The sequence below is a fragment of the Labrus bergylta genome, chromosome 11 (assembly GCF_963930695.1).
Source record: "Labrus bergylta chromosome 11, fLabBer1.1, whole genome shotgun sequence".
In the NCBI taxonomy this organism is placed as follows: Eukaryota; Metazoa; Chordata; class Actinopteri; order Labriformes; family Labridae; genus Labrus; species Labrus bergylta.
In genome coordinates, this window is record NC_089205.1 from 7,473,422 (window position 1) to 7,491,012 (window position 17,591).

At 41.6% G+C, this 17,591-nt stretch overlaps 1 protein-coding gene across 1 annotated transcript in view; it reads left to right on the forward strand.

The window, feature by feature from the left end:
• Positions 1–12,076: 12,076 nt before the first annotated feature.
• The window catches only part of lsamp (limbic system associated membrane protein), a 348,374-nt gene continuing 342,859 nt past the window's right edge, over positions 12,077–17,591 (forward strand). The window contains exon 1 of the mRNA XM_020652065.2: positions 12,077–12,313. Coding sequence (XP_020507721.2) covers positions 12,250–12,313 — 64 coding nt within the window. The 5' untranslated portion in view covers positions 12,077–12,249. The remainder of the gene's footprint in view (positions 12,314–17,591) is intronic.

A 17,591-nucleotide genomic window follows, 5' to 3' on the forward strand; every position in this document is an offset into this window, starting at 1 on the left:
AGACTCTCTTCACTGAGGCTTAAGTAACCTTCGGCAGCATGTATCCAGATTCCTCCACATAACTCAGCCATAAGATCTGTTTCCCTGACAATACGCGACTCTGAATGTGAGGGGTAGAGCTTCAGTACGAGCACAGACTGAGAGTCGTATATGTTTGGCTGTTGAATTCAGAAAACAGTCATTTTCTTGTAGGTATACCCCGCCTGGAAGACACAAGATAAAAACAATGCTTCCTCTCCACGCTAATAAAAAACAAACTTCTGGGCTAAACTGTGTGTTTCCTGTTGGGCTGCTTATAGTGTCAAGCTGGGTATTGTGACAACAGCGTGCTTTTGTGAGGTTGTGTGCGAGTGTGTGTTTTAGCCACTGTGCAGAATGAAAAGGACAGGAGTCTCACTGTGAACCATCTGCTGCCTCTTAATGTTGGCTCCTTTTCCTGGACACCAGAAGGTCACCCTTGTCCATGGAAACAGAAGAAGGTGGCAAAAAAACAAGACTGAGGGAAAATCTGGTATATTCCTTTATTTGTGCGTTTTTTTTTTTTTTTTTTGCCTGTATGCATGAGAGAGCTGTGCAAGGTGTGTGATGTGTGCTGCACAAAATATTTCCCCCCCAAAAATCTCATAGCTGTGTAAAAGTGTGTTATACAGCTTCCTTAACATGTGAGTCTAAGGGGAATGATCTGTTTAGTTCATCACTGTCATGGTTACACACCTTCACACGTACACAACCGCACTCTGACACGTTGCCAAATGTTACTCAGCTTCCTGGCATAATGATCAGCACCACTGCTCCGGCTGGCTGACATCAACAGCCTCTAGTCATGGCAAAGGACAAGGAGCAGCCTGTCACAGCAGCAGAGGTCAGGACGGGAACAGTGAGGGGGGCAAAGAGACATAATGTGTCCCAAAGGAGAGAGACAAGACTGACACAGGGAGTGATGGAGGTTTAACGACAACCTGGCACTGTGGAGAGCGGGGAATCATGGGAGTCATTCTCTCTGCTGCTTTTCTGTGGTTAAGTTAAAGTCATAACCTTCTAGAACCCACCTAGAAATATCCAAAAAGTCCCCTTAGCTAAAGACAGACAAAAATACAAATTAAAATTCAAGCAACAACAGTTTTGAAATGCAAAATAATGGAAATCCAACATGAAGAAAAATGGGATTAATTAACTTTATGTTACATTAATGACCCATTTGTAAAAACCTTTCTTTAAACGAACGACTTTCAATATTTAACTTATGTAAAAAATGCCTCCAGCTTTGAAGGCTGCTTGTTATACTCTGTTTAATGGACAGCATCACAAATGACTCTCAGTTCTTTCCACAGCCTCTTCAGTACTATTTTTGAATAAATGCATTCTCTTTGCATGCATATACTCTTCTTTTTTTTAATGCTGCCACCCTCCAGGCCTGTGTTGGATTTCATTTATTCAGCGCTGCTAAATGAACATTCACACTTTTTATTCCACCAAGGCCTCTGGACTTCATCACAGACTTACCGTGACTGCACAACTCTTTGTGTATTAGTACAGCTGCAGTGTTAACACAGAAACTGCAGGATGGATGGAATTTTATTTATTTATTTGTACCATTCAGATCCACATAAGCCATTACCAATCATTGAATATTGGTGGTCCAGTATGAGAAAAGAATAATGTAATGAGTGAAAATACAAGTTATGCATTTACAAACCCATAATGGCATTAAAACTATCAATAATGTGAATCAAAGACAGCTGTTGTCGATGTAAGGAAAGAAACTAGAGGTTTGCTGTCATGTTTAATGTGTTGGACTTTTTGACTTTCCTTATAGGACACTCTGTTTCATTTTACTCCTCAGATAATTCTGCTCTTGAGCTGTTTTATTACTTGTAATTTTTCTGGAGATCAATATTCTCCAGAGGGGCAGCAGGGCTCCCTGCCACCCATCTGAGAAAGAGTGACATTATCTAAATGACGGTCCAACTGTAGGACATGAAGAAGCTGCAAGTGTTTTAAAGTTTCAATAGCTAGAAGAAGTTGGACACAGGAGTGAAAGTCAGACAAGGCAGATGGTAGAAGAGGTATTTATTGAGAACAGGTGAAGAAGGAGCAGTTGGCTGGAGGGTGTGGATTGGTGCTGAGGATGGCAGGAGGAGGCACTGGAGGACAAAAAAAGGAGGTGAGCAAAAGTTAGGGTCTTGACAGAAAAAAGCACAGAAGATCGTTGAATAACGCATGAAATGGAGAAGTTTGAGCCGTAGTACCGCTGGTGAAGCTGTGACTAACTGGCAGCTTGCAGGACACACAGGTGAACTGATAAGCTGCTCCTAATAAGGTTAGATGTGCTGCAGCTATGACATCATGACCACAGCTCCCGCCTCTGCTCCAAGGGGAATAAACAAAAAGGCCACAAGGCACAAGAACACTAACAAGAACTTAACCAAAAAGTAAACATAGAAAGTCCAAACCATGACATATTTGTTAAACAGCTGTTCGTAGGAGGCCGTTTCTCATAAGTCTATAAACCACTCAGACTATGTAGGGTTGTTCTGCCTGGTCCAGTGACCCTCAGATAAGACCCTCTTTGCTGTAGTGAGGGCTGCCTTAAGCCAATGTGCACTTTTATCATCTACTCTATCAATGGTGTGGTGAGTGTAGGAAAAAAGATATTTTCCCAGGCTGTCTCAAATATTTTTCATAACCTTCTGCCAGTAGGTGGTTGACCTCAGACTGGTGAGAAACATGAATAATGTGACCTGCTTCCAGTTTACATCGCCAACAAAGGTTCCTGTGACTCATCCCTGCCTGATACAGATTTACCAGCACCCAGGAGAGTCTATCTAGTATTTTGAATTGAATAAGTTTTGGTTGTTGCATGTTGAATTAGATCTTAAAAGGAGCGGAGATGACGCCTCTTTCTTCAAGTTGCTATTCATAGTGTGAGAGATTATTGGGTTGTTTTTGGTCGTAGTCTTTGGATGTGGTTCAGATAGTCAACAGCCTTAAAATGGGGCATTCAGGTACAAAGTGTCTCTTAGAGTAAATGCTGTGTCCTTTGTAGCAGTTTGCCTGACGACCTCCGATGTGTCCTAGTGTGGACTTCATTTAACAGAAAGATTAAAACACAGATTTTCTCCTCAGCTTTTGCCCACTTATCTCTTTCCTTGAAATGCTTTTTGCCATTTGAGATGGAGTATACTTCTGTGTGAGATAGTAATGCAGTTCAATCATCACATTAATGGCCGCAAGGCAGAGAAGGCCGCCACTGCGCTCGTTCATGATCCACAGAGCTACTTCTGCTGTGATTTGCTGAATGCCAGCTATACTTCCCTGTTGTGCGATTTGTTGCCAGTCTTGTATTTTTTCTTACTAAGAGCTTTTTGTATCCAAATTATTCTGATTAGATATTCTGCAGGCTTTAGGGAGTGCCGGTGAGAGCCCTGAGTAGTTTGAATGTAAACCAACTACCAGATTGTCAACTTCACTGCTCCTCTCCCTCAGCTCTGCTCGATTCAGCGCCTCTCTCCATCTCTCTCTCTCTCTGGCTCGCTTTACCACTCACTCACTACATGACAACAGGAGAAGAAAAGAGATATAGAGTTATTCAGTTCCTTTGGGTGGAAAATCAACTCACTGTCTTCAGATTGTTCCAAAACAGTAATGATGGTAAGATGTTAGAGCCTGAAGTAACATGAAATATGATGATGGACATTGTAAGTTTTTTCATAGGATTGTCGGCGCTAATCCTAAATCAGCCATCAAATCATAAACTATCCCAGGGCACAGAAATTGCTAGAGCTAGCCCTGACTTTATTAATAATAAAAACAACTAAACCACCTTACAGTTTACATGCACCCAGCAATATTTATTTTCACAGAGAAAGGGTTTACGATGAGCTGGGAAAAGTGGACGTGGTCTTTTTTCCACCAAGGATTGGATTTGTTGCAAAACAAATGAATGCAAGTGATTCAGAATCCTGAAAAACCATAGTTTGACCCCAGAGGTCAACATTTCCAGTTCATCACCAATAAGGTTGAAGTTTGCTTACCCAAACTTTGAACAACTGTCAAGGATTATCCACGGGAGTTGATTTGAAATTGTTATATATGTGTGTCCTAACACACCTTTACTTTATTGGTGAAGAAATTTCTTAGTATGAAATTGTATTCCCAGATTTTTTCGCAATATTCTCTGACTATGAGCAGCTTGGACCTCTGAGAGAGCTACATGTGTTTGCTCGAAGCCAGCAGCAGTATTACATAAAACAGGATCTGTTCTCTTTGAGGGTTCATGTGGGTGTATTTCCTGTGAGATGCGTGCTATGTGTGTCTGGTGGAACTGGGAGCATCACAGCTGACTAACAGATGTCAGATACAAACCCTGCCTCAAACCTCTTGCTGGGAACATTTGTAGCACTGGATGTGGAAATAGGCTGGAGCTCCCAGGTGTGGCTGCGGCCTTTGGGCAGTAGGACAGATCTGCTGGTCTGCTGAACTGGGTCCTGTTTGCTGCATGCAGACATCCTGTACTGGCGGGATGTCTGTGAGGTTACAAGGCACTTCCACAGCTCTGTGTGTGACTCATTGTTGAAGGAGGACAGAGCTGCAGGGACAGGTTAGAGTGTCAAGAGAGCAAAGACTACCACTGTATGAGCAGAAGTTGACCTCAGTGTTTGTGGTTTCAAACCAGAGATTATATGTATTCCCTCAGTGTCCAATCCTTGTTCCTGTCCTCTCATATCTGTCTATTCACCTTTACCTGATACAAAAACCAGACAGCTGTCCTTCCTCTCAGCTTGTCCTCTGTCAGAGCCGGAGGTCTGGAGCTGCTCTCTAGTGTCCTGTCAGTGTTTGGACCTCAGCTCTCTTTGTGTCCACTCCACCCACACACACACACACACACACACACACACACACACACACACACACTGACCTTCAAAAAGAGTGTGTGTTGGAGAAATGTTATAAATCATTTCGTTTTGTATTTTCTGGAAAATAAGAGATCATTTCAAGGCAACTACAGCTCTCCCCCCTTTGTTCGTTTACCGAATACTCCATGTTTAATTATGATATACTATTAATTAAAGATTAATTTAGGAATAAAAAAAGGCACAACTCTTTTTCTAAATGGTTTAAAACAAATACAATCTCATCTACACACTTACACAGGGAGTAAGTACACTGTACCATTTCAGTTTCCGCACAACTTACATTGTGAAGTCAGGTTGGGCCGGATCGAGGCTCGGCAGCTGATCACAACCCGAGCAGCTTCTCCCGACGGGTCGGTTTTAATTTCTGTGATGTTTGAAATTTAGGACTAACGATTGCACACACTCAAACTGACAGACAACATACCAAATCACCGTGGCGACAACAGACATCCTGTTTAATCTGTTTTACCCTGAAAGAAGCATTGGCAGGAAATATCTCCAGCTAACATGGATTTTTTTTATTTTTTATGATTTAGCTGCTCGTAGACTTGGTGTTCCGTGGAGATGCTGAATGTGTGTGAGATAGAAAGTAAGCGTTTGAACCCGTGTTTGTTTTTTTATGTGAGACATATGAAATACACATAGATTTGACTTCAACCTCCATCTTTGGGAGTTTTCTATTGACATTGTGAATGCTCTGTCAGTGTGAAGTCTCAGGTGAGCTGACAGTCAGCCACGACTTTATACAAGTACAGCGGATGCAGAACTTAACATGAGAGGCTGTTTGAAGATGTTGCAATGTTTTATGAGTCTTACTACCAAGCCAGCTCAACACATCACATGTCATATTGTCACACGTATGCTGCTGTGTTAAGCTGCAGGCTGGGTTGAAAAATATCTTCTGTATGTCCATCTGTGAGGCCACGATTTTCTTATTTTTTCAAGTAGGTAAACCAGTTCCACCATCACAGAAACTTGTTCCCGTGTTAAAAAGCAGCAGCTACACAGCATTTCAGATTCACTGAGCACTACGTTTTACACAAGTTGTGTATTCAGTGAACATCAACGTTGCAGCATAACAAACCCTCGGCCTCACTGAAGCTTTGCCCTGTTTCTCAGAGAGGAGGTTCAATTATTGATGTCGGTGGAGTTATTGACAAGCAGAAGGACTTACAGGATGTGGATGAGACGGACAGGATGGATCAGTGAAGATGACTCCACAGTACTCTGGTCCTCTGTGTGCTGTTCAGCCCTGTTAACCACTGACACTGTAAATGAATCCTGATAGCGAGATTATCTGGAATATCAGTGGAAATCTCCCTGAGGTGTTGAGTAATTATTATCAGAACATGTCAGATGAGGACACCTGCTGTGGCAGAGGAAGCCCCTCATTAGGGCGGCCTGCCAGTTGTGTAAATTGGAACAATTTTCTTCTTCAGTTTATTTATTCTCACCAAACAGTGAATAGCTGGCAAAGAGCCCGTGACACAGAACACATGATAAAGGCTTTATTCCCCTTTTCCCTCAGCAGCTTCATGAAAATCTGCGTGAAACAATTAAGTTATGTAAATTTAGGAGAACAGTTGGCATACAATGAGCATGAAACTCATTTTCAGGGGTTGCTGCTGTGATGAGACATCAGCAGGTGATCTCCAGCGCCTTCTCTCTGCATCCTTTACTGACAAAACCAACTGCTAATGTCAGGCATTTCAGCTAATTATTTTACACCAATGTTGCAATGGGCTTATTGCATCACCCCTCTCCACCTTAACTATTTTTGTTTTATTTTATTTAAAGGGGACATATTATGAAAAATCCACTTTGACAGTGTTTTTGTATATGCGCCGATATTACTAGATATAATCACCAGTCATTCATTTGAGTTTCATTGTATTGCGCTAGCAGCTCTGTTTCACCAGCAGAGGGCACTATATGGATTAAAACAAGCATCATCACTCTCCAGAGTGTCGAGCGGTGAAGCACGTACATACTCAGTTACTTTCCAGTCGAGTGATCATCTTGTCTTCATTATATATCTTTTCCTTCTCTGAAGATTGAAAATAGATCAAAGAAAAGATATCGGACGATCTGTTGGTTGTCTGATATTATTTTCTCTTCCTAATATTCGTATCTGTATCGAAAATCCTATATCAGTCAGGCCCTACTTCTAGTCATTTCCTCCTTCCAGCTACTGAGCCCAAATACAGACAGGTTTATCAATGACTTCAGTCAAGCAGATTTATGAGTTTGTCCTTCTTAGAAAATGATGACATATGATTGGTTTTTAGCTGTTCACTTAATTAGTATATCAGCAATCAAACTTTCTGTAGTTGGAAATATGTGAAGTGCATATTAAGTGGATGAAACTGCAGATGACCGTTAATTACTGCAAACTTGCTGCATGATTTGATTTGTGATGAATTTAAATAAAGAATGCAAGTTACACATGAAAAACACAGTGACACATGTTCTGTGATCTTCATACGGAGAGTTTTTCTTCCGACAGGATTTCTGGAAGTGAACGAGCTAACAAGTCCACAGAGACTCAATCAGAGAATTCTCAGGGGATCAGCTGAGCTCTCTGTTTTTTTGCCAAAGCTAGTTTAAATCATCACCAACTTTGCATCCACAGTTTCATCAAGGTTAACATGCATGATGTGTGTAAACACTCCAGAGAAACTAGAAGTCTAAGGTGTAAGATAACTACTGAATTAAATCAGCAAATTACCTTATCATTAGACAACAATGCAGCAGCCAGTATGTCCTCCTTCTAACTTTAGATTCTGCTCCTGAATGCTCTGGATTTGTTTAGACCAGAGAAGGTAGGCGGTTTTAAGGCACCCCCACACAGCCGTTTTGGATGCCCCTGGGTTTGCCAGATATGAGAGCAGTTATCAGGTCAACAGGTGTTGCAGAGATGGAAGCGGGCAAGAGAACTGATTCAGATAGAAGTGATTGTACCGACCTAAAAAGCCTCTGCATGTTTCTAATAAGCTCCATGAGCAGAAACGTGCTCAAACTAAGATCAATATTGGAGATGCTTTTGAAAAACGGAGAGAGGTTAGAACACAGAAAGGTTTACAGACCGATGCAGAGCTGGATAAACACTGAAGCTTCAATGTCCACGTCATGGCAACCTGCATGCACCTCGACTCTAGAGAGGAGGGGGCGGGAGGAGAGCCAGCTCTTTTCAATGTTTTAAATCAGGACTGCAGTACCCATTTCAAATGCTAGGTGTCTGAGTTACATATAGCTCCTTTTAATTTATACATATCTTCATCTTAATTGTGAGATTATTTTCAAGGCAGTTGAAATGAACACCAGCCGTCCCCAAAACATCCTGTTGTGTTTTTGCAAGTGGCTGTCAATCATCTCCTCCTTCCTCTAATTATGCTCCGTATCTGTGGGCTCTCTGTTTACTGCAAAGTAAATACTTTAATTGGGAGGTAGTCAAGTGGAAAGAGGATTCATCTTAATGGCTGATTTTCCATCAACTGGGTTAGTCATTTTATTTACATAGATACAGTGTTCTTTGTTATTTATCTGCTTTTGTATTCTAGATTAACTCTGTTGGCATTGAGGTCCAGGGACAGAGTAAAAAACACACTTTTGACTGGTCTAAAACCAGAAAGTGTATCTCTACTCTCCAGACAGGTATTTAGCTCTCTGTCAGAGGAAAAACTGTGATCACAGCAAAGTCTTAAGGGAAGCTTTCACACGTTTGTAAGGCGACTCCAAGCTTCATAGTTGCAGCAGAAAACCTTTATATAATTAGAGAAAAACAGTCATAAATCAAAGTTCTCCACAGAGTCGCAGGTAATCAGCTAGGGGGTCTATTGTGATGGAAACCACTGGGATGGAGTCACCAGAAATAGACAGAGGAGCTCTTTATTCAGGACAGAGACAACAGCAGAGGAAACTAGAGCTCCAAGAGTCATTAACGCCAGAGAACAAGAACCACAGAGTGTCTGCAACTTTACTGTAAATGATGCACTTCTGCAGGTCACAGCTCAGAGTGGAGAGAGTGCTGTGTGATCTGGTGTCAGGTTCAGAAGTGAGATCAATACAGAACTTTTATGAGCTGTATCCTGACACCAGTCAAGGTTCAAGGTAAACTTTAATATCCCGGAGGTGCAATTTGTTTTACAGCCAGCAGTGAATATTTATCTTACTTTAACTGGCAGGAGTCAGGCAGGCAGCGATGGAGCTGACATATTGGTCCATGAAATGGGAGCTGGCAGATGTAATTCTGAGTTTTGGCAAATAGTCATGATACTCAAAGGATGAATCCTAATGACTCAATATGGCTCGTATTAACAGTTGTTCCTACAAGTGCAGTGTGACCTTTTTTCTGCAAACATTCTTCCCTGGCTAAGTCTCTCTCTAGCTGAAGAAAATGAGCTGCAGGCATTGAACATATATATTTATCTATACTACCACGGCAGGGCCAACAGGTAGTTGTGACCTAGATTGCAGTGCAGAACTACTAGGCATTCCCAAAGTGGGTACACAATGTGAGCAGTGAAAATAACAAGTCTGAACATACTTTTTATTTCAAGCTGGGAAACACATTAATTAGACTGACAACGAACAGTAACATGAACTGTAGCTATTGTGGAACATGCAACAGTGACTTCATCAATTTAAAGGTAGGTACTTACTGGGACGACTGTCAGGGCTGTCTGTCAGAGAGAGTCGCTGGTACTGGTCAGTGTGGTGTGAACAGCACCGTTGGTAGTACTCAGGCTTGGCGTAGGCTTTTTGCCCAATTCAACATGTCAAATTGGCGCTGAGAAATCACTCTGATTGGCCCTCAGCCAGCGTCTTGGGGCACTAGAAGAGAAATGAAAGTGGCAAAGGAAGACCAAGAACATGTCAGGCCCTTGCTACCCAGATTTTGCTACCCAGAGAACCCTTAAAAAAAATTGGATAGTGTGGCATGTACACGCCTCATCGGGATTTCTGACTACTAGTTTTTATCCTGTATACAGGGATATTAATAACAAGGTTTGTTTATGTGCATGTAGACAACTTATCCCGAATGTGATCAAAACCGGGTAAAGGCTCATGAACGAGATAGTCAAGTCCATGTCCATATGTACTCAGTGACAGCAGCGGTGTAGAGCTCTGCAGCCACACTGAACCTCTGTGCTCTGCTGCTGAATGAGAGGAAGAACACACTCAGGACTGTGTGACAGTCTAGTGTTCAAAATATAACTCATCTTGATCACAAACGTTTCCATATTCACTCTGAAAAGAAATCACATTTATTCCCCTCACAGCTTAGCCCTGAATTGACCAACATGAGTCTTTGACATCCAAACTTTATCAGCAGGACGGAAACTCTGTAGGCGGGAAATTAACTTTGACTCAAGATACTTAGAGGTCACGGGCTTTGAACTCAGTGTTCAGTATGATAAGACACGAGTGGACTGCACAGTGTGAAATTATATTAAGTTGTTCCTCTCATGGGATGCCGGATAGCCTAGCAAGTTATGTTGCGCGCTCCATGTGCGGGGGCTATAGTCAAATCCAACCTTGGCCCTTTGCTCGGGTCATCCCTCACTCTCTCCTCCAAACATTTCCTGTCTCTCTTCAGCTGTCTACTTGAATAAAGATACAACAATAACTGTAAGTGAAAGTAATAAGGAGAATGTTTCCACCTGTAGTGAGTGACTTCTCTGTGATAGGGTAACTGTAAAAGCTGACAACATAGACTAAAACAAACTGCATCTTTTCCCTCTTTTTTGTGCCTTATTTAGTATAACTATCACTCATGGTTTTAGTATTTCTGAAACATCAACAAAGCTTGCTAATGTGAAATCATTTTCTGCCACCTGCCCACATAAAACCACTGATTACAAACCGCTCTCTGTTAGGAGCTTTGAATACGTATGCAGTTTGGTTGCATGAAACCTTCAATTAAACAGATTTTGATGCATTCACACACGTGTATGTAATTTAAACTGCTGGCTGTGAAAGGGGTATATGACTGTACGGAGTTACCTGATTTGGCTCATGCTTTGAAGAACCCTGGAGTTATAAAGAGCACTATGAAGGCTCTTAACAAGGCAGATAACCACACAAATAGACATCATGTGTGCATGAAAAATCTATATTTTTGATGGTGTTGTTGTCAGGATCATATCTGACCTTTGCTCTGTGCCTCTTTGTGCTGGATATTTCTCATGGCACCATTATTCACCTCTTCTGTTCCGAATGCTGCATTCATGTGCTTCTCCGATGGTCTAAGTTTCCGTGTTGGGAAGTCATTTTTCCGACTTCATTGTGTTCACTTGATTTCATTTTGGAAAGTCGAGATATTGCAATAACAGCACAAAAACAGCGTTGATGCTACGAAGAAGATCTGTGGAATGTCTCTGTTACAAGTTATCTTTAAACAAAAAGTTGATGTGCAATTAATAAAAAGTATCTTAACATTAACAAAACATATTTTGCCCCCCATGTGATGGCGATTATGACGTGAAGTCGGCAAGTTGGGTGGCTAATTCTTTCCTGAGTTGTTGTTCCGACTTCAGCAAGAGTTCATAAGCATTTTACAACTCAGAAACTTGTTTTTCCAATGTGTGCGGCACCACTTGAATGCACCGTGAGGAAAACCGGTGACCATGTAAACAAATGCGCCAAACACAGGAAACCTGTGCTAACGGTCTCATGAGTGGATGCTTCACAGACAACTTTTTTCTATATTAATGTCATGTCTCAAGTAAAATATATGTATACTTGAAATGTAGAGGAATCAAGGAAAAATACTCAAGTAAAGTACAGATGATCAACAAATGTACTCAAGTAGCCTACAGTACTCAAGTAAATGTACTTTGTTAATGTTTTGTACTTTGTTCACTCTTGATATTTCTTGAGATCTACTTGTTTGGCATGAGATGTTTGTAGACAGGAGATAAGTCATGTAAGGAGGGTCTTACCAATGAGTTCATTCAAAGTATTCAAACAAAAATATGAGTTCACTTTATGAACAAATTCCTGTAATTATACTACAGGGATTTTCCTCACGTGTGGATACGTCTTCGAGATGGATAGAATTTAATGATTTGGTCCGATTGTCACTTCTGAGCCAATTCGGATTGTGGTTCCTGTAGGGGTCGCTAGTGTCCGCCTGCAGCAGCAGCAGCAGCAGCAGCAGGTGGAGCAGTGACAGAGTCTGCAGCACTTGTGTTCATCAGCTCCGGTCAGACTGGGATTTCTTCCTCCGCTCGGCTTCACTTTCAGCGCTTTCTCTTCTGGAAATTACCCGCTGGAGACGGAGCTTCGTCGGGAGGAGCGCGGAGCTTTTCCACCTTGTTAAAGGGACACCATGCTTTACTTCTGGATACACACCGTGTGGATCCCCGGCGTCACTCTCCTCTTTGGATTTCAAGGCAAGGGATCGTTTCATTATTTTTTTTTTCCTCATTTCATGTCGTGACGTTTTCCACTAGGAAACACTGGAGATGAGAGAGAAATGAGAAAACTACCGTGGATTGTTTTCTTGTGCTGCTGACTCGAGTTGTGAAGGTATGTGAAGTGACTTCCCTTCCTGAAAACACTGACATGACTCAGAGATCTCCTCATGGTGACTTTGTGCTGTTGGCTGTTTCCACTGGAGCTCTGTTTGCTCTGAATAAAGTGATGAGCTGATCTGACAGCACTCTTTATGTTCAGTAGCAGTGTGTAACACAGAGAGGATGATGGTCCAGCTGACAGCTTCAGCACACGAACATGTGGAGGCTGTTCTACTGTCAGCTCCACTCTACTTTTCCGGTGGTGTGTGTAAGTGTGTTTGTGCGCAGTAGCCTACAGAAAGTGTATTCAGAGAAAATTCACATTTCATTTTTTGTAAGCATTCTATTTTTTTTTTCCCAGCAAAGGGATATTTCTTGGTCAGTCATCCTTCATCCATTAGATGTATTTAATCGCTGCTCTCACACTGGCTTGAAGTGATGTTAGTGTGGAGGAAACAGAAAAGAAGGAGCAAACTTTAATAAGTTGGAGAGATGACTTTAGCAATATTGAGAGGAGAGGTTGATGTTCAGGATAAGAAGGATTTAGTCTCCATCCATTCTCCTCTGTTTACTTCTGTAATTAAATGTCAGCAGTAAGTAATGAAGCTCTGCAGACTGTAAGTACAGCAGCTTTAAGATAAATTGTGAATGGATGGTGGAGTGATGACAGGAGCAGCACGGTGACCAATCAGCTTCTTAGTTTGGTTTTATGAGAGTGCTGGAAACACATGTCAGTGTGTGCGCCTTTTAAAAGTTGCTGGATGGCTGTATACTGAGTCCTGGGCCGTATCCGAATTGCCAAGTACATTCATTCAGTATGGAAGTGACGTCATTTACGTTTCCCGAACCGGCCGCATCCACCCGTTTTCTTTTTCCGCTTTTTTTTTGTTTAGCTTTATTCAAGAAGAGTAATGCGCATACAGTCAGGTAAAAAAAAAAAATATATATATATATTACAATGTAAATCAAGTAAAAGACAGATTAATTAACTATATAACATACAGTACATAAAGGAAAGTACAAATGAAAGACAGTAATATACAGAATATAAAATAAACCAATAAAGACACATTTAAATAGTGAAATCATTATTTAAATAGAGGGGGAAAGGTTTTATAATAATGCAGACATTTGTTATATTTTCTGTTGTTAATTAAAAGTAGTGATTTCAGTTAGGACTTTAATTCTAGATTAAAAATTGATTAAATCAATCCACGCTCGTTTGTTTTGATTTGGAGGCGCACGTGACGTGCCGATTTACGTTTAATTTCGCACAGCATTGTGGGTGGTAAAATACAATTCATTTCCTGAAAGCACGCATCCGATCCATACTGCATGAAACCCGGATGTTAGTATCCATACTGAAATGTTCAGTATACTGAGGTGGACCCAAAAAATGCATACTGAATGACCACGAAAGTTCAGTATACTGAAACTCCATACTGAATAGTACGTACTGCATACTGAACTGTGACAATTCGGAAAGGGCCCTAGTCTGACTCAGGAGAGGGTCATCTCCCACCCTGTCATGTCTTTCAAAATCAAACACACTGTCCCTGCAGCTTAAAAAGCAGCAGGTGGGTGAAGAGATATTTAAAATGAAAGCAGTTAGATGATTGGCTGATGGTGACATTGCAGAATCTGTTTGATTTGAGATGGACAAAGTGTTAAAAAGAGGTAGAAAGTAAATAAATCAGGCTTAATGATCCTCTTCCTGCTTGAACCTGAGCTGAGCTTTATGCTCTGCGTGATTCAAACTTTTAATTTTCATTTCAAACCTTTATTTAAGCCTCCAGCATCGTTGAGGTTTCCTTCTATTACAGCGATGTTGAGATACAAAGCAGAGCACAAATCAAACGTTTGCACATGCAGGACTTGATGCAATAGACAGTCAGTAGAGTGAGTTTGGTCCGGTTCATGGATGTTTAATAAAATGGTGAATGTCATTATACAAAGATAAATATTAGAGGGGTCTTCGGTTATGAATCTGCGAGTCTGTGAATTTGAGGGTGGAAGCAGAGACTTGTATATAGATAATGTTACCATAATCTAGAGCTGACATTAAATCTGCTTGGACAAGACTTAAGAAAAATTGGATCTAATTCTGTACAAAAAGTTCCTGTCTAAGTTTATCAGTGAGATTTTCAATGTTGTGCTTGAATGTAAATGATTCATCGAGCCAAATACAGAGATTTTTATATATTTTTTATTGTATAAGTCTCTGAAATGTCTGGTTTCTTCTGTCAAATATTTTAAGACAGTCCAGTTTTGTTTTGTTTTCTACGTGGGATGAAGACAGATTGTAGTATCTATTCACACATGAGGTGTTTCAGCTCGCTTATGTTGTGGCCAATGGCGCAGGAGGACTCTTTATGTTTGAGTTATTGAAGTCACAATCGGCACCTAAGAGTGTTCAAACTGATTTAAGTTCATATTTGACCTGTTACTGTTTGACGTGTACTGTACAGCACATTGTATCTGTTCTTCTTCTTTCATGAACTGCTCCTGTTTGTTCGGTTTGTCAGAGTCTTGTAAGCCCATGTGGGCAGGTGGGCACCTATAGGGTGTGTATGGCACGTTGAAATAACAACGACCTTTTCTATGCTGCTGCCATTGAGTGTGGATAGCTGCAGACTGTTAAACCAATACATCACTGTAAATACACTGATTCCATGTTAGGATGGTATTATTGAAAGGTAAAGATAAATTCCTCCACATCCAATATAAATAGCTCGCTCTCAGTTTTGGTCTGCCTTGGTCTTGGTCTTGTCTCGGTCTTTCCCTGCCTTGGTATTGGTCTTGGTCTTGGCTTGGTCTTGGTCCCTTAATGTCTCGGTCTTGTCTTGGTCTTGTCTTGGTCTTGTCTCAGTCTCGCCCTGCCTTGGTATTGGTCTTGGTCTCGGTCTTGTCTCGGTCTCGCCCTGCCTTGATCTTGGTCTTGTCTCAGTCTCGCCCTGCCTTGGTATTGGTCTTGGTCTCGGTCTTGGTCCCTTAATGTCTCGGTCTTGTCTTGGTCTTGCACTGCCTTGGTCTTGGTCTTGGTCTTGGTCTTGGTCTTGGTCTTGTCTCGGTCTCGCCCTGCCTTGATCTTGGTCTTGTCTCAGTCTCGCCCTGCCTTGGTCTTGTCTCAGTCTTGCCCTGCCTTGATCTTGGTCTTGTCTCGGTCTCAGTCTCACTCTGCCTTGGTCTTGATCTTGGTCTTGTCTCAGTCTTGCCCTGCCTTGGTCTTGGTCTTGTCTCGGTCTCAGTCTCACTCTGCCTTGGTCTTGGTCTTGGTCTTGGTCTTGGTCTTGGTCTTGGTCTTGGTCTTGGTCTTGGTCTTGTCTTGGTCTCTCTTCAATCTGGTCTCTTGTATGTCTTGGTCAGGGTTAGTGTGGTCTTGACTACAACACTGAGTCAGACACACATGACATCATCACGGTGTGTTTTGTAGCACACAGCACTGTGCTGAAGTGACACTCTCCTCTCACATGGTGCAAATAAAAGACTGGATATTTGTTTCCTTCTTTAAGAGTCAATACAAATCAGACATGAGAGACTATTATAGGATTACAGGATTAAAGCTTTTTGCTCGGTTTAAGTATTCAGGCATTAGATACATGCACACATCCTCTCTCTATTAATCCTTCATTGAGACAGGTAATCCTGTTGAACACCTCTGAGTCTGTGTCTGCTGCTGGAGTCCCATTCAGAGAAATCCTGCCAATGAAGACTGGCTGATGTGTGGATTCATGTTCACAAAAGGCAACAGGAGATTTAAGATCAGAATATTTCCAGTCCAATGACCTTTAATTGAAGATGTGTCACTTCAGTAACTGACGGTGTGTTCACTCGATGATGTCCATCTGTATAGTCAGGGTAGAAATTGCATGCCGCCACTGTAGCTGCAATTCTGCCTCTTTGTCTCTGAGAACTTGTCAGCACTCATGAGCTGGACAGACAGATTTTCCCACAGCTCAGTGTCGATCAGCAGGAACAGAGTCAGTCCAGATCTAAAGGACCTCTAATGGAAACACACACATGCAATGCCAGGTGAATAACATGGTGGACTATCAACCGATACATCAACAGGACTAGCAGAGAAAGATGATACTGAAGTTTGGGGATGGAGAGGATAAAGGAAACAAATGGCTCGAGTTAGCTCGACTGTCAGTGGAGAGAAGAGAACATGATCACAGACTGTCACAGGAGTGCGGGGCTGTGTACCTGTGTCATTTCACGGTGCGATTGAGTGTCAAAAGAAGCCTTTTTCGGCCCTCCTACATCCAGTCTGGGTGTCCCATCAGAACAGATTGATGCTGTCAGACAGCTTAATGATGCCCGTCTGCTGGAGCTGCTGCCTGCATGCTGACAAACACAGAGCAGAGTTGAGCCCACACACACTAGAGCAGATATGATTAAAATATCTGGAACCGGTTCTAAGTGTATTCTTTTTTTATGTTGCAGTACCACCAATACATCAACATGGGGATTTTTTGTTGAATTGTTTTATCAAGGTAAGTAGCCTAAGCGGTGTACTTCGAGCAAGTTGAGTCAAAAGGAAGAGTTTTCAGTGTCACAGAGGCTTCTCTATTCATACCTGACACGCATATATGACAGTGACAGGACATCGCATGTGCTTCACTTTTATTACTTTAAAAGTTTGTTTAAGAGTTGCTGGATGGCTGTATACTGAGTCCTGGTCTGACTCAGGAGAGGGTCATCTCCTTGTTTAAGTTTGTGTCTGTTGTGGGAAAATAGTCTGTTAAAATGCAAACATTCAGAGAAGGAGAATGGTTGTGTGGGGTTACTCCGAGCGCTCACATTGAACCCAGTGGATTAAAGTGGAGCTTTGTTACACTTTATAGAGTTCAGGTGTTTGAGTGTAAATACGTGCGGGTGTATTTGAGTAGGTTACATTCCTGCAGCTAAATTGCACATACAGTAAACCCTGAGTTTTGTGAAGGTAGTGAGCTTGTGTCCTATTTTATCCACATCTTCCCTTATGATGCACATCACCACAAAAGACACTGTCAGTGTCTGACATCAACCTTTTTTCTTCTATGATACTTCTACAATACTTTGGTATGTCAAAGCTTTTAAATCACATCCAAAACACACACAGCTTTTTGCTAAAATCTATTTGTTTCAATCATGTTATAGTTTTTCCACTGTG